Raw genomic sequence first — 23,285 nt, 5'->3', positions numbered from 1 at the left:
ACATGGTGTAAACTACACAAGTGCCAGGACAGTGTGTACTGATGGCAATGCACCCCTTCTATAGCCATAATTGCCATTTGAACCTCACCCTGTTTTTCTGTGGCGTGGGTAGGAATTGTCATAGGAGACAATGGGATGTGTTGCTAAGGGAAGGGTTCCAGCTTTGAACTGAGTCACTAGTATGTTAATTACTTACATGAGGATAGTGCAAGATTTGGATCACATAGTGACTAGCACTGATTTACAAGAGGAAAGGGTGGTGCTAAGCCAGCCCACACAGCAAATGTAGAAAGCTGGAGCGAAGCCCTTGTCCTGCACTGCAGAGTGATGCTGTTTGGTATTCTTAGCCTGGCAGGGAGAAGAGGGTAAAACCTGGATTATCCTATTTAAAAGCAGGTTCCTGTGTTTATCCTTAACTGTCTGCTGCACACAGGTACTTTATGGGAATGAATTAACATCAGAAAAATGATTTATGATCTTCAGATGCAGAGTTACTGCAGAGATGTGAAGCAGTAGCATTCATCAGACATTGGAAATAATTAAAAGAAAGGCCATTTTTTGGGTAGAAGTTAGGCATCAGTGATTCTTGGTGTTGTTTTTATCCCATATGATACCAAAATTGCTTTCCCTTATGAGATACATATTTACTCCTCAAAGGATGGAATTCATTTAATTTACAATCACCCACATAAAAACTAGAAATTTAGTCTCCACTTGATCTCTGGGTGCTCTAGAGTATCACTGGAAACAGAAAAGCATGCAGAAGGTAGTTTATTCCCTCTGCATTAGACACCCATGTTGTGACCCAGAGCTGCCTATTTCTCTCCATCAAAGACAGGGTCCAGACAGCTGACTTAAGCTAGACACTTAGCTTTTAGATGGGAACAGACAGATGAAATGGATTTCACCCACAGAAAGCAATCTTCATTTTGATGTACTGGAAGTGCAAAACCTTACTGTAAAACAGATTGCAGCAGAGCACTTGCAACCCAGCCACTAGACGAAAGTTAGATGTTTACCATCATTCCTCAGTGCTGCTGACTTACGAAGACAACTTCAAAAGGCTAGTCATTAACACCTTTTGAATTAACAGTTTGAACCCAGTTTAGAATGCCTTCTTACAACAGTTTTACCCATCTGAAACAACTTTGTGGTCATCTTTTTGGCTCTCTTTACCCACACAAAATAAGGTACTTGTATTGGAACAGTTGTATTCATCCAAATGAGTGATCAGTGTCGGCTTTGCAGGCAAGAAAGGGATGTTTTCCATAAGATGGTCACTGGTGAGTCTCATGGGGCATGGAGACCTTTGTATGCCAATGACCTTTGCAATGAGTGACAATGGCTGAAATTCTGGACCCCCTGTGAAATCAGCTAGAAATTTGCCCTAGCAAATTCAATTTGCGGGATTTTGCAAGAGGCCTCTTTCAGTGTTGAGAGTAGTTCTGCCTTGGCTCCATGTTTTTTAGGATAACCCCATTCATTAGCAAGGAGGAAGAAAAATAAACAGAGACAGGCATGAGTGTATTGTAATTGACTGTGATTTAAGAAAGACTACACTTGCCAGAAGCACTATACTGGGAGGTACATAGAAATCTAACAACGTTATCAGAAGGATGCCAATGGCTTTGTTTAAATTCCCATGGATACTATTTCACAAACATAAGGCACATTTTGTTATCCTTAATTTCTTCTTCTTCTTTTTTTTTTTTTTGTGTGTGTGTTTTTGTGTCACCTCTTTGTTAGGCTTGGAAATCTCATGGGATGGAGACAGTTTTGTGGAAGTCATGGCTGCACCACATCTGAAAGGCAAACTCTGTGGTCTGTGTGGCAATTACAATGGGCACAAGCGAGATGACCTTATTGGTGGGGATGGGAATTTTAAGTTTGACGTGGATGACTTCGCTGAATCCTGGCGCGTGGAGTCCAATGAGTTCTGCAGCCGCCCGCAGAGGAAACCTGTGCCCGAGCTCTGTCATGGGACGGTCAGGGTGAAACTCCGAGCTCACCGGGAATGTCAGAAACTCAAAGCGTGGGAGTTTCAGAGCTGTCATTCAACGGTGGATTATACCACATTTTACCGGTGAGTGTGGCTTGCTGGGGAGGGAGATAGTAAGTTACTGTGCGAGGAGAAAAAACACACAGTTGGCCCAGTTTCAATAGCCTTTGAGCACATGCTTTGAGATGCTTGTGCTAAGAATGGATATACAGGCTTAGAGTTACATTATTAAGAACTTTTCTGAGTCAGGAATCAGAGGAAGATGATTCTGAGCTAATAAAGACCTGACCATCCAACAGTGAGAAAGGCAAGCAGACTTGTGATCACCTAGAGAAAGAAAAATTTTGGAGACTGAGGAGAGACAGGGAAGAGACTTCAAAGCATTTTGGTAAGCTCTTTCTGATTTCAAAGTCAGCTGTAAACTTGAGGCTGACTTTAATTGCTATTGCTTGTGGTCCAGAGAAGTGTGTCTTCCCAGAAGCATTTTGAAAATGACTTTAGTAAAGCAGGGATATTAGATATTCCTAGTGCCTCTTGGATGGTGTAGTTTGTGGACTGAGAGTTTGAACTGCCCTGGGAGTCTTCAAAGGAAGACAGATGAGGATCTAGAAGCCTTGTCTGAGTGAATTATTTAAGATTTTTTTATCTTTAAAATGCTTCCAGTCTAAACCACAGAGACATCATTTCTGTTCTTTAATTGGCATGAGTTTATTTGCCTCTCACTCAGTAAATAAAATTGGCTTTTCTTTTGATTGCCTGACATAAAAGATAAAAGCAAGCTGAGTCACAGTCGTATGATGGCGGATGGAGCTGCCTGATCTCTGCGCTCCCAGGTTTCCCCACTTGCGCACATCTGCTGAACTATTGGGCTTATTAGGAAAAGCTTTCTAAAATGCCTCCATTTCCCTTACGAATTGCCTTTCCTCTTCTTTTATAATGAGACAGAAAGACTTTTATCTACCTCAGCAGAATACGTCTGGGACTGGGAAATGCTAGAAGACGACACGCAGCTTGGCTTGTAGTCTGTGTGCTTCTGCATTTAGTTTGCTATAGTGTATCCTTGTGCTAGGAGCCTGGCAAAGAGTGAAGATTATATTGTATGCAGGCTGTAATACTTTATCTTCTCCAATGGCTGGAGGCACAGCAGAGAGCACTAGAGATGCGAACACATACACACAGGGTCTGTTGAATGCATTTGAACAACATTCCCATCTCACTTCCATGGTCCTCTAAAGGTAAGTGATGACACTGCAAATGGAAAACAGGCACAGAGAGATTTGTTTCATTTTGCAGTGGATTTTTTGTCCCTTTTTTAAAAGTAGATCATGATTAATTTAGTGCAATACACTTCCTGACACCACAGCAGAAAATTATTTATATTTTGGCTACAGCAACTAGAAAAAAAAAATCTCTACGCGCTTGCACATAAGAATTACTGTAGAGCATTTCTGTTCCTTTAAAATTATGTCTTTTATTTGTCCTGGAAAGACAATGAAATCAAACAAGTATTTTATTTGATTTTTGTCCTTTTGTAGAAAAGTCTATTTCTCCCTAAGGAAACTTTATGTTGAAATGACCATCACATTCTGTCAGAAGTAGCTGTTCGTTTGCTTCCATTTAGATGTTGCCAGCTGTTATAATGCTCAGCTCCCAATACAGGAATCAAAGACAAAATGTAAATTAAAAGTAAATAACGGTATTTAGTTGAATGCTGCTACTTGTTAGAAACTGACAAAGTTGTAACAAGCAATTTATTCAGTGACCATGGCCATTTTTCATACTAGGAGATTCCTGCAAGGATGTAATGATTATGGGACACAAATTTAAGAAAGTTCTGAGAACCTTTCTAACATAAATATTTGGTTATATAAATACGTGTGTGTGTATATGTAAGTATAAATATGAGTACTTAAGAGATTTGCATTTTTTATGATATTTTTCAAATAACTCATTGCTGTTGTTGTAGGTTTGCAGAAAATTTAAATTAGCATTAAAAGATATTTACATTAATATTTACAGCTTTTTACTGAGGTCTTTTAGAAAAGCATATTTAATCAATGTTTTCTAATTTCAAGCTAAGTTTAACTAAAACTTTTCCAGTTCTACTTTTCTGAGTATGAACCAGCTCCTAGCAGTAACAGAAGTGAAGAGGCAGAATGGTAGGGTCAGGTTCTTTAATTTTTCTATTCATCATCTCTTTGAATTGAATAGCTTCTCAGTTTTTACCCTCCAACATTACGTATTATGGAATTTTTCCATTTGAAATACTACATTCTCAAGAGTTAACCTTTCTTGGTCATTCTTGCCTATATTATCAGCATTGCCTCATTTTCATTGTGCTGCTCTCGTAGTGACCTGCTGTTAATAAGAATTCTCAGGAATAGAAATAAACTCAGCAGGAACATTACAAATTAGGGTGTGTTTTCTCCAAATACCAAAAAAGGCAGTGAACAATGCATAGCAAACATTTGTCTGACATTGTGTTACTGAGGAGATTTCTGTGAAGACGTCTCAACTTCATTTTAAGTCTCATTCTTTTTACAGCTGTAGTTTCTCCTTTTGTTAGCCGTCCAAAGAACATATACAGCAAGATTGTCATGACTGTTAGGTGAAAAGGATACGGTTAATGTTTTAAAGAGGAGAGGTCCAGCTGCATGTTTGTGGGGTGAAGAACAGCTAACTCCTGAGCTTGACCTTGATAGATCTGTGACACCTTAGGAGAAATGGTTGTGCGCCTTGCCGTTAACCATTTTTTTTTGATGTTGTGACTTTGGTGACTTGTGTTTTTCTGCAAAGCGCATGGTAGAAGAAAGCACAATATGGGGGCACAAGAAAAGATTTTGAAATAGTCCAGACTCCAAACTAACAACTTTAGTGTCTAATTTTATACCACTCTCTTAATTCTTTGTTTTGTAACTAGACACGTTTTATGGGCTTTTAATTGCGGTTTGTTTTGTTTAGTTCATGGTTGGTATTTTTTGTTTGTCTTTAATGCATTGCTAGTTGTTCAGTACTCATGAGTAATACTCTAAAAATAACCCTTAGAGTTGAACTTTATGGAGGCAAGTTCATTAAGCAGGGAAAGGATTTTGAATTTCCAGGAGATTTTGGTAAAGTCTGGGTGAAGAAGAGATGAGCAGTGACAGTCATCACTGTTGCCATTTGTCTATTTTGATATTTTAATATAAGTAAGCATCCTGGATTAGTCCTTGCCAAGAAAAATAAAAAGTTACGAAGGTTACTCAGAAGCAGGTTTTTTAGAGGGGATACTTTGACTGTGTATGCAGTAAAGCTTGCACTCAGACTCTTAAAGCTGCTCTTGAGTATAAGCAGCACTAAAAATAGGAGATAATATCTGAATTTCTCATGCTGCTGTTACCAGAAAAAGCTCTATCACATTATCAAGAAACATTGTGGTACTATTTAAGTCTAGGATGAGGATTTGGGGAGCTTAGGGGACTTGAGGAAGGAGAAGAGGATTTTCTGTGCTCACCAAGCCCTATCCCGTGGCTGATCTCATTGTATATCTTGGAGCTATGCTGGAGCAGAGGCCTGGAGATGACTCCAGCCCCGGTGAGACCAGCAGCAATGTGGTTTGGGGAGCAGGTCCCCAGTGTGCCCCCATGCCTGCTTTGTTCAGCTGTGGCTGATGCCTCTTGGGAGCCTCCTTGGGAGGCAAAGGAGCAGGCAGCTCCAAACAGGGGCGCAGGGACCACAGTGAGAGAGACACAGCAATGCTGCTTGATACAGGGACAAGTTGCGCTGCAGGAGACACCTTCCATAAAGGAAGGCACAGGACTAATACTCCTAGTAACACCTGCCCTCATTAGCACCTGTGACTTTCTAGTAGGTTTTTAAAAATAGTTTAGTATCACCAATAGATTTGGAATGTGAGATCAACATGGTATCAGTTTATCACCCATCTCTAATACATCTACACAGCAGCTGAGTTCATAAATGAGTAGTTAGACATTGCTCAAGACTCCTACTACTGCCACTACTTTGGAAAATATTGTCTTCCTTTTGCCATGCAGTAAGTTTCCCCATTTAAGATTGGAAAATTTGTGCTCCTAACTCTTGAGACAAGTTTTTTTTTATTGTTATTACTCTTCCTATTATTATTATATAGTTTTGTTACTGTTGCTACTATTATTATTTTTACATTTTTAACAGACAACAGCATACCAAATAATTAGTTACTCTTTTCTCTTTTGCAATTATCCTACAAGGTATGTATTTCTCTCAAACACTTGAATTTAATAATATTCAGTATTTTATAGCAAGTAGTAATTAACATAGTAATAGCCTCATTTGTTTGAATCTATTTATCAAATACATTTAAGAACTGCAAATCTACTTTATTGCAATTCTTGTCTTAAATGTTCCTTGTGACTGTGCTGACATTACTCCATCTTAGCTCTTGGTTAATCTGCCAATGAGTTTCTGTTTCGGTTAACCAATTAACTTTATGCAGTTAACTGCTGCATTCTTGCAGTTTTTCTAAAATTTCCACTTAACTAGAGAAAATATTCTTGTTTAGAGCTGGAGTATAAACTGCAATGTTGTGTAGCCCATCAGCTCTATGTTATGAAGTTTGACAGATATGCCATGCATGGCTGCAGAGAGCATATGAGTTGTAGCATTGTTAAGTTAATTACGAGCTCTATTTAAAAGATGGGGACCAAGGGTTTGTGGCTTTGAAGCAGAAAGTTTGAAGCTTTTTTTTTCCCTGTTAACAATGATGTCCTACAGCTGTACATTCATGTGGTTATGCCCCTATGTTCACTCAGCAGGATGGTGCAAAAGAAATGTAGACTGCAGAATTACTTCAGAAACGCCCGTTTCAAGTGTTAAAGGATTGGGTGAAATCGGGATCTCTGGAGCCTTCTGTGTGCTGCCAAGAGTGTGTATTGCAAAATTCTCCCCACGAGGTTTTCTGGTTCTGGCTATGCATGTGGGCACAGCAGTTGCCTGTGCTGCACCAGCTGAGGTCATGCTGCTCCAGGGCTTGTCTGTGGTGTAACCGAATGGCAGCTGTCGCTCTGACTGCTCACCAGGATGGCTTCTGCTCCTGCACCAGCCTCCACAGCTGTCTCTCCACCTGCCCCAGGGCAGAGCTAGCCTGTCCCCTCCTTCAAGACAGGCTAGTGCTGTTGGGTCAAAAAAAAGGACTGACCCCATGAAGTCATGGCAAGTCCCCTCGCAGACCAAACGCAGAGCAGGGGCTGTTGCTCCCACTCACCCTCATGCTAAGGTAGGGATGTTCCCGCGCCTATCACACTGCCTGTCCAAAGCTGGCCCTGAGTCTGGGTACTAGCAGCGTTGCAAACCACAGCAGAGAGGAGCTCAGGATGAAACAATTTACTCAGCTTCTTGGGCAAATTGTCACTGAGCAGCTGTACGACCCAGGGAGCTTCTGGTTAGAAAGGAATTTTAAAATATTTGAAATAATTGTATTTTTTTTTGAGCAGATCTGCACTATGACTTGAGTTTCCTATGAGCTAGATGCTCCACTTTCCAGTCTGCTCTGTTCAGCATCTTTAAGCCTTCCATCCATTTGAAGTTAGCACTGGAGCTTTAGTTGCTTGCATTGTTAAGTGCTTAATAATTCAGGCTTTCTGTGCAGCAACACTCTGCTTTGTATCATTCTACTTATACAAGGTGATCCTTTGCAGATCTGCATTGGAAAAACTTCTAAATGTTAGCCTGTGCATCTTGTGTAAGGCTGTGATGAACTCACTGACAGACAGGTAAGAGCCACTGTGACTTACTCTGCTGGTGACTGACAGTGCTAACAAATGGGAGAAAATTGACTTCATAGTGTCCGATGCACGTTGGGATTTCTAGCAGCAAGCATCAAACTTTGCTACCTATATGCTGATGGTGAGGACTAATGCAAAAATGCCACATATATAAGTCTATAGATCACCACTGTTTTAAGCCTCCTCCTTGAAGTATTTTTCATCTAATGTAGCCAAGACTGAGTGCAAGCTGCCAAAAAAATACTGTTTAGATTTAAGGATTAGAAGTTTGGATTTGGACAAATAGGTTGAGTGGTCAGAAAAGAGAAATCTGAAGCCAAGTTGAGCTCAAGTATCTGCAAATCATGATTCCTCTTCATCTTTCCCCACACCCCTGCCCTAGTGGGGTATTTTTCACATAACCAAGCCCCATCCACTTGTGTCTGTTTAGGAAAGTACCTCAGGAATTTGGGACTAGAAAACATTCTTCTCTTTGTATCAGTGGTTATTACAGCTGTAAAACACTGAAGCCGTGCCAGAGGATTCACAGATGTCTCCTTTCCTGTTGAGATATTGGGAATGGGGGAGATGAGGGTGGAGAGGGCTCCAAAACTTGACAGAACTGTGGTGTTGGACAGACACCGTTCACCTGGGACTGTCCATGGCTTGCTTCCAGTGGAGAAGCGCATGCTTCCCCAATGACCCACTTTGTGCTTCCCTATATGGAAAGTTAATGATTTTTTTTTTTTTTTAACAAGGAAAGATTTTTTAAATACAAAAACCAGATGAAGCAGCATACTACTCTGTGATTAAAACCCAGGGAAGTTTCCTTTCTTTCAAAGAATGTCATGTCTGGGATGTGTTTGTTTTGCTTACCTAATTACATGATCACAACCCTACCTGATGCTGTCCTTTTGCACTGAATAAGATGTTATTTCCTTCTGATTGCAAGTGCAGTATGAAGCTTCTTTTCTCACTTTTCCAGGAAAGAACTCAATTTGTGATTGTCATGCATGCAGGTATATAAAGGCTTATTACAAAAACCTGCTTCTGCCTAGTAAAACTTAATTTCTTTCTGGTTTATTACCTGACTCAATGAAATTCAAGTCAGGTGTTTCATAACCAAATACTGTCTTCCTCATTGCTCAGTGTCTGACAGATGTGAGACTTTGTACATGAAAATATAAGATCAGTTTGACTGAGACAAAAATGATCCTGAAGGATGGTAGGAACTATGGGGAAGGGAGGAGAGGGGGAGACATCTAAAAGAAAAGCAGGGAACCATAAATGCATGGACTGCATTCTCAGAACCTGTTGTTCCTGGATTACCTGTAACAGAGGTTTGGTGGGGTGATTTTGTTTGTTTTTCTACAGTGCCTTGGAGTCATGGAATAAAATCTTGATTCACTGAAGTCAAGAGGAATTTTGCTGTATTTGGGTGACAGGTTTTAATCATTGTGACTGTTCCTGTACCATGCCGGTTTATTACACTAATCTGTTGCAGTAGTTAGTAATCCTTGGTTAGCCTTCCCACCATTTGCTGTATTGCAGACAGGTTAAGAAAGCTTCAGCTTGTTCAGAGACAGCGAGTCCATTCTTTACTAGGGTAGACAAAGTGAAATGCATTCACATTGGGGCTCCCAGATCCTGTCTGCTTGCCACTTTTTTTCCTAGAGGAAATCTAAGGAATGGCTTTCCAAGGCAGAAGACCTAATTTGTCTGGCCACAAGCAACTGAGAGCTCCTTTCTGTGTTTCACTAACTTGAGTTCACTCATGGTTCGTTCTTCTTGGCTGTAAGATGTTTGTAGAAAAAGCCTGCAATGCTAGGTCTGCTGTCCCTCCCATTTTTCAAAGCTTATCTGATAGGCTTTTAAACATGCCCTACACATAACTTCTTTAATATAGAGTTCTCCATCCAAATATCCTTATTAAAGCTGCAATCTAAAAATGCCACTATTCCATATAAGGATGAATGTGCCCTGGGACTATTGTGGCAAAATACAAGCACATCCCTGTTGCAAACACTTAAAAATATTTTTGGAAAAGTCCCTTTCACATTCTAGAATACATCCCTGATATTTCAGTAATATAATACAATGCAAGATTTTTAAAAAGAAGAGGAGAGCAGGTGTGGGGAGGAACTGGTAGAAAAACAGAGTGATATCCTCCCTTGTGGAAATGTTTTAAAAGATTCCACCTGCCATTTGGTGCAACGTGATCCACTGCCAAAGCAAAAATACTTGCTGCACTGAAGTATTCTTTTTAGCTGCAAAAAGAAATCCAATTTTTCGTAGAGATGCTATTCAGAAAAGTTGTCAGCATCATCAGAGGAAACCATCCTATGTCTCTGTCAAGTACCACAGAATTTTAACTGCTACAAAATCCAAGACCTCTGTTTGATCTCATTTTATTTAACCTCTGAGACATGTTCACAGCAGGGCTTTCTTTGCTAGTTTGTTTTAATTTAATTTTAGCTTTTTATGTTTTAAGCTGTATTGCAATATTGATTTTAAATAAAATCCAGAGATGCTTAGCTGACGGTAATACGTCTATTTCCGTGAATAAATAATTCAAGAAACCAACCCATCGGATCTCATATTCTGCCTTGGGCAGAGGTTAGTAAGTGTTGCAGGGAAGAGGAAACCCACCCATACTGTAGCTGGCCAACTGTGCCATGTCATGTATGGTGGAGAAATCCCTTTCAGGCCCCTGAGATGATCAGTTTACATCTCATAGCATGAAATTTTAATTACCTTTCCTTTAACATGCATAACTGCAAAGCTACTATATTTCAGCTCCTATTTTAAGCCACCTGCAGTATATCCTGCCTAATTAGACACACAGCAAAGACGGATGAGGGTGTTTATAAGCAAGCAAATGAGATGAATTTGTGGGAAATGTTTTAAAAATAAGCTTAACCTAATCCTCCTGTTATTCTTATGAGTTCATTTATGCTTCTGGCAGGATAACCAGACAAAGCAGGACGTGAGCTGTGACCGGCACAAAAACCTTTTCTATAGAAAAGTTTGCCTTAGGAGGGTTTTGACAGCTCCAAGCAGCTTATTGAGCTTGCTGTCATCATCATTCAGAGAGCTGACTTGCCGCATGCGAGGGGTCAATTCTGGAGACTTTATATGCGTTAGATTTAACTGAAAATTTTCTTGTGGGTGTTTTAATAGCTGAATGGTTTTCCTTCAGTTTTGCTGTTGTTTCCTAAATCTCACAGGACATCAAAAAAATCTGGGGTGGTCCCAGTCTTCAAGATCTCTGAGGACCTTTATGTTATGTCAGCTTTTTAGTAGCTGTCTGTGGTATAAAGCAGCAATAAGGGGTAAAGGCAAATCTACTCCTCTTCTGTCCATCCCTGTCAGGGCCTGTTGTATCTATAGGCATGTGGAGATTCCATACTCCATGCTTGCTCTCTCAAGCGTGCAAAGTGCTAGTGTGTAAAGCAATTAACTTCTGTTAATTACTCAAGCCTCGTTTTCCTTCAGTCTTCACAGCACATGAAGGAATCCTCACCTTGCATTACCGGTGAATTATGCAGCCTCACAAAAAAGCGCAGCACAAACCGTTCTGGGAGGCCTCTACTGCTGCCATTCAGCCTGCAAAATGTTCACTCCCTTGACAGCGGAGCACTGAGAGCAAGAGCAGATCAAGCACCAGGTGTTGGCAGCATGATGAGAGGCAGGTGCAGCCCTCATTTAACTGCGAGCACATGTGTCCTACACAGCCATATGCAGCAGGGCCAGTGCTGATGAGGGCTTGGAGTGTGAAGGCAAAAGCTCATGGTACCCCATGGCAAATCTTGGCACCTGAGGATTATTGTACCGTAGGGTATCGCAACACCAGAGCAAAGAGTAGACTCGTGGGAAGTAGGGCAAAAATGGCTGGACGTACTTGTGCTTATACAGGAATATGTATTTATCCATCTCAAATATTTACCATCACAATACTTAATTCTAGCAAAAGTATGCAGCACAGATTGGATGCATGGATGTGTGTCAGGTTCACTCGCCCTTTAAACTGTTGAGATGCCACTTAGAAACACACATGTGTGGCTCTACTCGGCTTTGTTGGGGGCCCAGCTGAAGTGTCTCTATACCAATGCACGCAGCATGGGGAATAAACAGGAAGAGCTGGAGATGCGTGCACACAAACAGGGCTACGACCTCGTTGGCATCACGGAGACGTGGTGGGATGACACATACGACTGGAGCGTCAACATGGAAGGGTATAGACTTTTTAGAAAAGACAGGAAGGGGAGACGAGGAGGGGGTGTCGCTCTCTACGTCAGCAACCGGCTGCAGTGTGTGGAGCTCCGCCTGGGGATGGAGGAGGAGCTGACAGAGAGCTTATGGGTCAAGATTAGAGGATGGGAATGGACAGGGGACGTTACGGTGGGGGTCTGTTACAGGCCACCTGGCCAGGAGGACAGAGCAGATGAAGTGCTCTATAGGCAGATAGGAGCAGCCTCACGGTCACAGGCCCTCGTCCTCATGGGGGACTTCAACCACCCTGACATCTGTTGGAGAGACAACACGGCAGGGCACAGGCAGTCCAGGAGGTTCCTGGAATGCGTGGATGACAACTTCCTCCTGCAGGCGATAGAGGAGCCGACAAGGAGGGGTGCCATGCTCAACCTTGTGCTCACCAACAGGGAGGGGCTGGTGGGGGATGTGAAACTAAAGGACAGCCTTGGCTGCAGCGACCATGACATGGTGGAGTTCAAGATCCACGGGGCAGCAAGGAAACTACATGGCAAGCTCTCTGCCCTAGACTTCAGGAAGGCGGACTTCGGCCTCTTCAGGGACCTGATGGACCAAGTGCCATGGGAGGCAGCCCTGGAGGGAAGAGGGGCCCAGGAAAGTTGGTCTATATTCAAGGAGCACCTCCTCCAAGCTCAGCAGAGGTGCATCCCGGTGAAAAACAAGTCGGGCAAAACGGCCAGGAGGCCGGCGTGGATGAGCAAGGAGCTCCTGGACCAACTGAAAGTGAAAAAGGAAGCCTATAGAGGGTGGAAGTGGGGACAGGTAGTCTGGGAGGACTACAAAGAGGCTGCGCGAGTGGCCAGGGATAAGGTAAGGAAGGCCAAAGCCCTGGCAGAACTGAATCTGGCCAGGGATATAAAATGTAACAAGAAGAGCTTTTATAGGTACGTAGGGGACAAAAGAAAGTCCAGGGAAAATGTAGACCCCCTCCAGAAGGGAACTGGTGTCCTGGTTACCCAGGACATGGAGAAGGCTGAGGTTCTCAATGACTTTTTTGCCTCAGTCTTCACCGACAAGAGTTCCTGTCCTACCACCCAAGCTGTAGAAGGTGCAAGCAGGGACTGCGAGAATGAAGAACCACCCATTGTACTCGAAGAGCAGGTTCGGGATCATCTGAGGAACCTGAAGGTGCACAAGTCCATGGGTCCTGATGAGATCCATCCGCGGGTCCTGAGGGAACTGGCGGATGAAGTTGCCAAGCCACTGGCTATCGTATTTGAGAAGTCATGGCGGTCTGGTGAGGTCCTCGATGACTGGAAGAGAGGGAACATAACCCCAATTTTTAAAAAGGGGAATAAGGAAGACCCGGGTAACTACAGGCTGGTCAGCCTCACCTCTGTGCCTGGCAAGGTCATGGAGCAGATTCTCCTGGAAACCATGCTAAGGCACATGGAGAGCAAGGAGGTGGTTGGTGACAGCCAACATGGCTTCACCAAGGGCAGATCGTGCCTGACCAATTTGGTGGCCTTCTATGATGGGGTTACAGCATCGGTGGACAAGGGACGAGCAACTGACATCATCTACCTGGACTTGTGCAAAGCTTTTGACACTGTCCCACATGACATCCTTCTCTCTAAACTAGAGAGACATGGGTTTGATGGACTGACCACTCGGTGGATAAGGAGTTGGCTGGATGGCCGCACTCAGAGAGTGGTGGTCAACGGCTCAATGTCCATGTGGAAACCGGTCATGAGTGGCGTCCCTCAGGGGTCTGTGCTGGGCCCGGCCCTGTTCAACATCTTTGTTGGCGACATGGACAGTGGGATAGAGTGCACCCTCAGCAAGTTCGCCGACGACACCAAGTTGTGTGGTGCCGTCGACACGCTGGAAGGGAGGGAAGCCATCCAGAGGGACCTTGACAGGCTGGAGAGGTGGGCCCATGCCAACCTCATGAAGTTCAACCAGGCCAAGTGCAAGGTCCTGCACCTGGGTCATGGCAATCCCAGGCACAAATACAGGCTGGGCGGGGAATGGATTGAGAGCAGCCCTGAGGAGAAGGACTTGGGAGTGCTGGTGGATGAGAAGCTTAACATGAGCAGGCAATGTGCCCTTGTGGCCCAGAAGGCCAACCGCATCCTGGGCTGCATCAAGAGGAGCGTGGCCAGCAGGTCAAGGGAGGTGATTCTGCCCCTCTACTCTGCCCTGGTGAGACCCCACCTGGAGTACTGTGTCCAGTTCTGGAGCCCCCAACACAAGAAGGACATGGACCAGTTGGAGAAGGTCCAGAGGAGGGCCACGAAGATGATAAAAGGGCTGGAGCACCTCTCTTATGAGGACAGGCTGAGAGAGTTGGGGCTGTTCAGCCTGGAGAAGAGGAGGCTCCGGGGAGACCTGATAGCGGTCTTCCAGTACCTTAAGGGGGCCTACAAGAAAGATGGGGAGAGGCTGTTTAGTAGGGCCTGTTGCAATAGGACGAGGGGTAATGGTTTTAAAATAGAGGGGGGTAGATTTAGATTAGAAATTAGGAAAAAATTTTTTACAATGCAAGTTATAGAACACTGGAACAGGTTGCCCAGAAAGGTGGTGGAGGCCCCATCCCTGGAAACGTTCAAGGCCAGGCTGGATGGGGCTCTGAGCAACCTGATCTAGTTGGGGATGTCCCTGCTCCTTGCAGGGGGGTTGGACTAGATGACCTTTGAAGGTCCCTTCCAACCCTAACCATTCTATGATTCTATAATTCTATAATTAACTCTGTCTCTGATGGACTTATCAGAGCATAGACTTATGCTAACATGGTGAAGTCTCAAGACTGGATACTGCCAGTACCACCCTGGAGCAAAGGTAAAACTAAAATGCCACTGGATTCAAAATACACCATAAACAGTCCCTTCCTCACGCAAAAGGAGTGGTAAGATTGCATTTTCCCCCAAATGGAGGGCTTTGCATACGTGAGAGCAGGTGCTGTGATTTCACCTCTTCACCTGCATCATGATATGCGGAGGATGAGAGCATTTAAGTCTCTACCTGACTCCCCCACTTAAGCCAGTTGAAATTAAAATTGGTGGGGAATGTGCTGGGAATACTGAAGGGAGTTTGAGCCATATGTTTTATTGCATTCCTGGGTACTCCTACAACTAACATTATGTTTATATAATATTCCTGAAACATAAAAGCTAAAATAAATCCAGCATGTGAAAATTAATAACAAGTCATTTCTCTTATGATCAATCTGGAGGAAGCTGTCGTAAGTGTTAAGGTATTCAGACAGCTGATTTTTGTACATCAGCTCTCAAGTGAGGTATGTAGTTTACAGAGAGTGAGTGCTTAAGGTTATGTAGTCTATGAGTACATGAAGTAAGAGGCTGCTGAGGATGGTGGATACCATGGCAGCAAGGAAAAAGTTTACAAAGTTCATTTCCTAAGTGCACCTTCTTAGCACTTTACATTTTCAAATTGCAGTGTAAACATTAAATTCTCACTGCACTCTGGTTTAAAGTTGTTGAAATGAAGAAAGAGTTCTTTGCTCTGCAGGAAGCCAAGAGCAGATTTGAGATTAAAATGTGAAAGTGCCTAGTTCCTGGCCTCAAGCTCAAGTCCTTCTGATCGGATTTAAGAGGTTTCACATGCATAAGAAGTGTATTGTCTTATTCTTGTCAAAGCGCAAATTATCCTCAAACTTTCAGAAGAAAGTGTTGCTACACTTTTTAAGAAGGTACTACATCTCCTCTGCTCCTGTAAGGCCCAGTTAGGTGACAAGCTTATTAATACTCCATGCAGTAATCTGTCTTTGGCAAGTAAGAACACTAAAACAAGTAAAAAATCTAGTGATGGATTGAGGCATGGACTATAAAAGACTTGCTTTTGGAGCAGGAGGAGTCGATATGCAAGAAAAACCCCATACTCTGTTTTCAGATATCAAGGATTTGGCTGAGGTTTGAAAACCCATTTTTGTAATTCTGCTTGTCTGTCTGCCTACGTGGTTCTTCTCCGTTTAACTGATTTCTCAGCCCATCATTCATGAAAAAAATTTCCATGCTCACTGGAGGGTTATTTTTCATCATGGCAAGGTGATGGCATAGATCATAGATGTCCTCAAAGGGTGACATAAACTTTCAATGATTTCAAGATTTGCTGTGGGTACAAAAAACTTTTTCAAAACAAGGCTTACAGACTGCATGGCATGAGGAATACACTTCTTGGCTTTGTTTCCAAAGGCAAAGATGATTTGCTAACCATATAGAGAAGAATCACCAGTGTATCGCTTGACAGGCTTGCATGTTGTTCTCTTATCTGAGAACTGCTACACAGATCCCACAAACAAGTGGCTATTTTATCTTCCACTTGTTAACAACTAGATTGTTAACAACTAGGCTGTTAACATGCCCTCTGATTCTGTATATTAGTCACACTGTGTTTTTTCAGCATTTGAAATATGTAGTTCCCACTATTTCCATCATGATTCCTCACTTTGAAGAAGGCCCAGCTCTTCACTGCAACCATTAGCAATGAATATCTGATTTCAAAAAATACCCAGGAGCACAAAATTGAAATACAGTACACAGATGTTTCAGCCCATCAGTAAGGGATATTTGGTTTGTCTTCCAGCTCTCCTTTAACTCACCTGTACTGATCTCCAGATAGTTTGTGTTTCTGGTTAGTTTGATCTCTGGACAGTCGTTTCAAACTGGTGTCCATCCATCCCCTGCAGATGAAAAATGCATTTAGCATGCGCCTGTGACACGTGCACTCTGCGCAACCAGGCAAGATCACACAAAACACAGTGGCAGAGAGGCAATGAGGGAACAAAATTCTCTGGCAGGGTATTCTCTTATGAGCCCCTGCTTTCTCCCAAGACGTCTAGACTGCTGCCTGACTTGACATAATCTATTCCATAGCCATAGTCTGTGTTACGGGGTAGCCAGGTGATATCTCTGGCCAGGATTCCCATCTGGTTTTTGAGACGAGGAATTCACACTACGTGGTTCTCTTTATCAGCTGCATGCAAACTGTGTGTTGTCTCATGGCCCCAAGAATTTCCTTCACCTGTCTCTTTTATTTCTCTTTGTCTGTCAGTGCTGTTCATATTTCTTTCCAAATGATAAAGTACTTGGCTAGGAACGCTTTTTAGTTATGGAATACCACAGGGATTTTTGTCAACATTCCCCATCTATGGAAGTTACAGTTTTAAATGGGCAGAGGATATTTACTGTGGCACTGGAATTAATAACTCTTGGGACGTAAAAAGATGCTATTTATTATTTTCACCATCCTTGCAGCAGATGCAGGCACTGGGTTCAAAGTCGTGCCAAGGTTAAAAATCCTGTGTACATGCTTAGATAGTTGTTGGTGGAGTAAATTTTAGTTCCATAACCGTGATGGGCCTGATCACCAGTGGTCTATGCAGAATGTTTAAAAGCTTTTCCATATGACTAGGAAGTCAGGAGTCGACAAATTTCCTCAGTGTTTGCAATTAAAACACAGACGAAGATATTAAACAGTTACTGGTTTCTATATTGTGGTCAATATTAAGATTTATTGACTTGAGAACCAATATTGACTGAGGGGAAACTAAGCTTGATTTTTCCCCTAAGGCCTAGGGGAACATCCAAGTCTGGATGTTGACTGAAAACAGAAGGTTGCATGGTATAGATCTCCAATAGCAACCTTTTCCATGGACAGAAACTCGTTTCTTTGACTTTCAGAATAACTCCAAAGTTTGTTGTAACGTTTGTTACAATGTTTTGCAGAAATTAGCATTACGGTGTTGCTTTAAAGAGTCTTTTAACTGTGGATATGCCACTTTGACATGCAATTGTTGGGGTTATATAGAGTGCATGAAAATGCTGGACTGGTAGCCTAAGGGAGGGAGCATTGTGTGTTGAGCGGGTACAATACGTACAGCAGCAACAGGAGCATCTTGCTATGTCCTACTGTTATGTTTCCATCTTGGGCTGTGACAGCACAGTTTGCTGAAGTCCACGGTTGGTATTATCCCTGTATCTATCCAGTCCTTGTCTGTGTCAGAATTACTGCTAAGAATCTGGTGACTTTTGTGACATGGCCTGCTCCTTCCTGGAAAGAAAAAAATTGCAGCTGAACTCATTGCAGGTCACCACTACTCTTGCTTTTGTGTTAGTTTTATCATTTAAAAACATCAGGTGCCTGAAAGAAGAGAGTTTGAGCCAGGAAAATCAGAGATCAGAGCCTGATCTCATAAACCAACATATTACGTGACTATCACTCCTACATACACAGCATATGTATTTTTGCCTGCTTCTGACTGTTGACTGAATTATATACATTGCTAAAGATCTGAACACTGCTATTTTTTTTAATGGTCTCTATGAAATTAATCTCTTGCAGATGCTGGCTCGAGGCTGGCAGCATCTTTCATTTTCAAGCGTAAGGTACTAATAAAATTCTTAAGTCTGCTTTCCATTCAGATGTGAGAAAGCCTTCCAGTTTGATGTGAACCAACTCTTTGATTCATCTTTTGTCAGTGGCGAGAGTGAAGCTAGTTCAGCTCTCAGGGCTCTACATGGAATTGTATTTTATGAAGTAGCCCAATAACCTGCTCAACAGTTAGACCCGTAGAAATAGTTTACCTAGGAGTTTTTGGCACCTCCCTTCCTTGGCAGCATGGAGCCTGTCAAATTACACAGTCATACTGAATGCAGGCCTCTTGGTGGCTCAGGAAAAAGATTGTGTTGTGAGCTGAGTGTAGAATGACCAAGAGAGGATTGCTATGCTTATGTGCAATAGGAACAGAAACAATTTTTGTAGTATTGAGTGTCAACTGCAAGAAAACCAGTTTTATCTTAAGATCAGTGGTATTTCTGAAAGCTGATAAAGAGACACGTGGTTTAGTTTTCCAGGCTTGTATTTTTTTTTTTTTTTTGTCTTCCTCTCTTGTAGCATCCACTGCCTGATTTGAAAGGAGATGTTCTGCAAGCGCAGTGACGCCTTACTTGTCTTTTTGGCTCAGGAAAATGTATTATGTCCTGGTAGCTAGTGTTTCCAGAAAACAGTAATAACTTCTTACAGAGCCTACCAGAAGCCAGTTGCCTCAATGTTAAAATTTTTTAGTGTTCCCTTATATATCTTGTAACCATGAATGCTGTCTTTCTGTGCAGTAATCCAAATGAAAGTGTGAAGTAATACCTTATATTTTTTGGTTGACCCTTTGTTTTCCCCTTTTGCAGTACAGATGCAACAGTGATGGAGGAAAACATTTACAGGTCTGTGGGGCTGCTGGAAAAAACGATCCCTCCCAGGGCTGTTCACAAAGTGAATCATTAGCCTGACTGTAACAATAAATACCACCACAGAGGACATGCAAGGATTTATCCAAAGGTCACATTCACCCAGAAGGTTTCTCTGCTGAAAGAAGCTCGCAGCTGTGTTAAGATTAAAGAGTGTCAGAGAACCATAGTGTGAGCTATTTTTTCACTCTGAGTAAAATATGAGCTGTTTGTCTAACAGCCCCAGCTGAGGGATGCTAGTGTCAGACTGCCTTGGGGCTGTCATATATATTTCCTTCCAGTGGGTTTTTAGTGTTCAGGAATAATTTCTGCTTTGATGCATTTATCTGACACATCCTAAGCTCCTGCGATGCCCAGGAGGAGATCTTCCTCCTGCTATTCTGAGAACTTTGATAGTCACTCAGAAAAGGGAAGCATAGTGGGAACAGTCTAGACAAATGACTGAGGTTAAAGTCATGCCCCAAAAATGGAAGTAGCCCAAACGAATCACTCACTTTCTCACTTGAATGTGGTTAGCATGCAGTGGGCCAGGCTGCAGTGTGATAAGCGTTTTATCTGCAGCAACAGGCAGCTGCTTGGGTGAGTAGTCACTGACGGGCTTTAGTGAAAACCCTTGTGTGAGCTTTTATGCATACATGTAAGGACACAGTCATGTAGTTCAGTATGTGGCAGTATCTCTATGGCTAATCTTGTTGTCCTGCTTCTCCTTTCATTGATAATATTTTTAAGTCAAGAAGAGTGTCGTGAATTTAATACTGGTTTAAATGGAGAAAGAGTTTTGCCTTCAGTGGCATAGGGTGCACTGTAGCCAATGGTTGCATAATGTCTCTCTTGGTCTCTTTCTAGCAGATAGCATGGCTTTAGAGAGGTAGTAGATGCCCCATCCCTGGAAACATTCAAGGCCAGGTTGGACGGGGCTCTGAACAACCTGATCTAATCAGGGATGTCCCTGCTCCTTGCAGGGGGGTTGGACTAGATGACCTTTAAAGGTCCCTTCCAACCCAAACCGTTCTATGAGTCTATGATTCTCTCCTCTCCTGCTGAAATGGGGTTGGCTCTCTGAGCTCAGGCAGGGAGCCCCGTGATTTCAGGACTGCACACTGATGTTCTCAGCAGTCATGGTCCCCAGTAGATGCCGTGGAAAAATGCTTTGGTGGCTGAGAGGGACCTGGACTGTTACTGTACTGAATGTTCCTTGGGAAGCAATTGTGGTTATCGCTGCATCTGTGGACAGTAAACAAATTAATCTTCTGACATTTGTATTGCAGAAAACAACAGAGAAAAACCATAAGAAAGTTTAATATCATTTTAATTGCCCTTTGTCATTTTCTACCCACAAGTCATTTAATTCTTTATCAGAGGACTCCACATTGGAAGTGCACATGTGATGGGTGTGAGGGAGAGAAGATCTGCTGGGCTCTCCGTCTGGGTTTCCATTGTGAGTTGTTTTTTTCTGAAAACGCTCAGTGGCATGTTTTTGCTCTGTATTTTAGAGAAGCCTCATGAGAGGATCACCTCATGAGAAGTGAACCCTACTGAGGACTACACAACAGATTATATGCAAGTATTTTGACAGCCCAGCAAGAACTCTTTAGCGGCAGAATATGTATTTACAACCAGTGAGATTAGAATTGACTTTCAGACTGACAGCTCTCTGAGCAGTGTAGTCATGATGGTTGTTTGGATCATCTCTGAGCCTGCTTTCTGTCTCTGTGAGTCCACATGGTTCTTATGTTGGCTTCATCTGGAGAGTCGCATAAATGATTGTAGGTTGTTATAAGAGATGAGTTTGCATGTGTGATAGCCTTCAAATATGGAAAGCTGCCACGAAACACAACATGAGGAGAGAGGAAAACACCTGGGGCTGAACTGGTGTCATGTTTCTATTTTACTTCTGAAAAAAACTAAGTCTATATCCAAATTGTACAACATGAAATACCTTAAATCTGTTGTCTTAGCTTGTGCAGAGCTCCTAGAGGACCTTAGTCAAAATAGAGCACACAGCTTTTGGCAGTAAACCAAGAGTTTTTTTGTTGAGTTTTTTTTCCTTGTTTAATACAAAGCTGATCCAGTCCTAATGAAGGAGAACAGTATCCACTTTAATGGAGTATTTCTCTGTGTTATTATGACACTAAATAAAAAATCCTCCAAGCACTGCAGTGATAAACTCAGCTGTAGCCCAGTTAGATATACAAGACCAGAGTTGCATTTCAAGGAACTAATCCCTTTTCTTCAGGTTGTGAAGGGCTTTCATTTTGAATCTTGAAAGGTTTTTTTGACACCTTCAAAAGGTGTCCGGTGTTTTGGAGCTGGGTGAATGGGAGGTGTGAAGCTTGGTCCCAGCTCTGCCCTGTGTCACATATGAACCAGCCCAGGGATAACTCAGTGCAAGTCTTAAAATGTGAGTATGCAAGATAAAGCCTCCAAATTCAGACCGAGCCCTCTAAGTGGTTGTCAGGTGCTACTGTAGAGTCTGTCTGACTCCACTGACCTTAAGGTGCAGGAGGGTTATCAGCTGTGCAGAACATGGGCAGCCATTTAAATGACTTCCATGCCCATCAGTGCAGAGTTTTGCAGATGCACACGTTGTACTGAAGGCTGAATACATGCACCTGAACCACCCAGGCAAAAAGTACTTTAAAATTTATTTTGGATCTCTTTTATACATCCACCCTTCTTCTCTGTCTCTCTCTTGGTACTCTCGCTCTATTTATGCATGCTTGCAAAAGAAAAACCATAACAAAGTCTCTCTTTAGAAAGAGATTTTGAAGCAGTGACCTTCTTCTGAACTTTACGTCATGGTTTCCATTGGCCGTCATGCCTGGAGCAGTTTGAAATTTCCTGGCAGCTTATCCATTGGCTCAGCACTGAGGTTTTCATTTTGTCTTGGTTGCCCAATTAGTGGGCAGAGAGCAGAAATGTGCTTGTGGAGCGCCTTGCTCTACTGGGTTTAGATCTCCAATGAACCCAACAGCTTTGCTAACATCTCTGTTGAACTTATGGCAGGATTGCCAGCGAGTGTGTTTTATGGTAGACAAGTTGGAGAGGCAGGCTGTAGAGGTTAGATTTGGCAGTTAGGCAGAGGTTAGATTTTTTCAGTTTGATGACGGGAAAAGTGAGGTTAGCACCAGATTTCAGAGTCCCTATGGGCTGGGGAGAGAGTCCAGTGTCGAGGGCAGCAGCTGGGTGATTGATCTGCAACTCACAAGTGAAAGGTATTTGCCACTTAGGTGATCTCTGAGTCTGCATTTTCTGACTTGCATGGTGTGTGATTCCTGTGGTGGTTGGAAACAGCAATAAAAGTGGATTTAGAATGAAAAGGTTCAGTTGTGCCATGTGGTCTTTTAGAGTGCCATGGGTTTTCCTACGTTGATTTCTGGGAAAAGGGTTGCTCCAGGGGCCAGAGTTGTTTGCTTCATGTTGTAGGAATTTGCACTCCAACCGGAATATGAAATGGTTGGAAGTTCCCTGGAGATAAGACCATGAGTGTGACCGACAATGCAAATGAGATATCTAAATGGAGAAATTTATTTTGACTGTTGCTGTGTAAGTGGATGTCTTCACAGGGACTGTCCCTTTGTGGAGCAGCATGTGCAGAGAGTTAGGACCGTGTTCCTGGCCAGTTGTTACTGGCTCCAGGGGATGCTCTCAGGGCAAACCTGTGGCATGGCAATTTCTATAGCTCTCCTCCACTTTACATCAGCTCAGGGTCAGACCTTAATGGCACAGTTTTAATCTGTCTCACTGCAAGTGAGATGATTTGCTTGAGGCCACCCCAGGAAATTGTACGTGCAGATTCACATGTCTATTCAGGATTAATAGAGAAGTGTGTTTTAATCCTACCCTAGAGTGCTGTGCAACTGCGTGCAATGAATTACAGGGCCTGCGACGTCTGCTGCGTAAAACAATAGAGCTATTTCGTTTGGTAACACAATAATATTAACATTAACAGTAAAGGACTGTTGCTCCTAGACAAGTTCTTCTTTTCAACCTGACATTTCCCTATTTGTTTCATGAATGGAAAAACATCTCTGGATCACTTTATTGCACAGAAAACAGAAAAAAGAAAAT

The 23,285-nt window shown here is 42.7% G+C and overlaps 1 protein-coding gene across 4 annotated transcripts in view; it reads left to right on the top strand.

Annotated features, from left to right (window-relative positions):
* Positions 1-23,285, top strand: part of BMPER (BMP binding endothelial regulator) — a 153,666-nt gene that overhangs the window by 101,063 nt on the left and 29,318 nt on the right. For all 4 annotated transcript variants that reach the window (XM_086742977.1, XM_086742976.1, XM_086742975.1 and 1 more), the window contains one exon: positions 1,747-2,083. In XM_086742977.1, the coding sequence (XP_086599103.1) occupies positions 1,747-2,083 (337 nt within the window). The remainder of the gene's footprint in view (positions 1-1,746; positions 2,084-23,285) is intronic.

This window comes from Chlamydotis macqueenii, chromosome 2, assembly GCF_036417535.1.
Source record: "Chlamydotis macqueenii isolate bChlMac1 chromosome 2, bChlMac1.mat, whole genome shotgun sequence".
NCBI lineage: Eukaryota > Metazoa > Chordata > Aves > Otidiformes > Otididae > Chlamydotis > Chlamydotis macqueenii.
The sequence above is the reverse complement of the archived record's forward strand: the minus strand, read 5'-3'. Positions and strand labels throughout refer to the sequence as shown.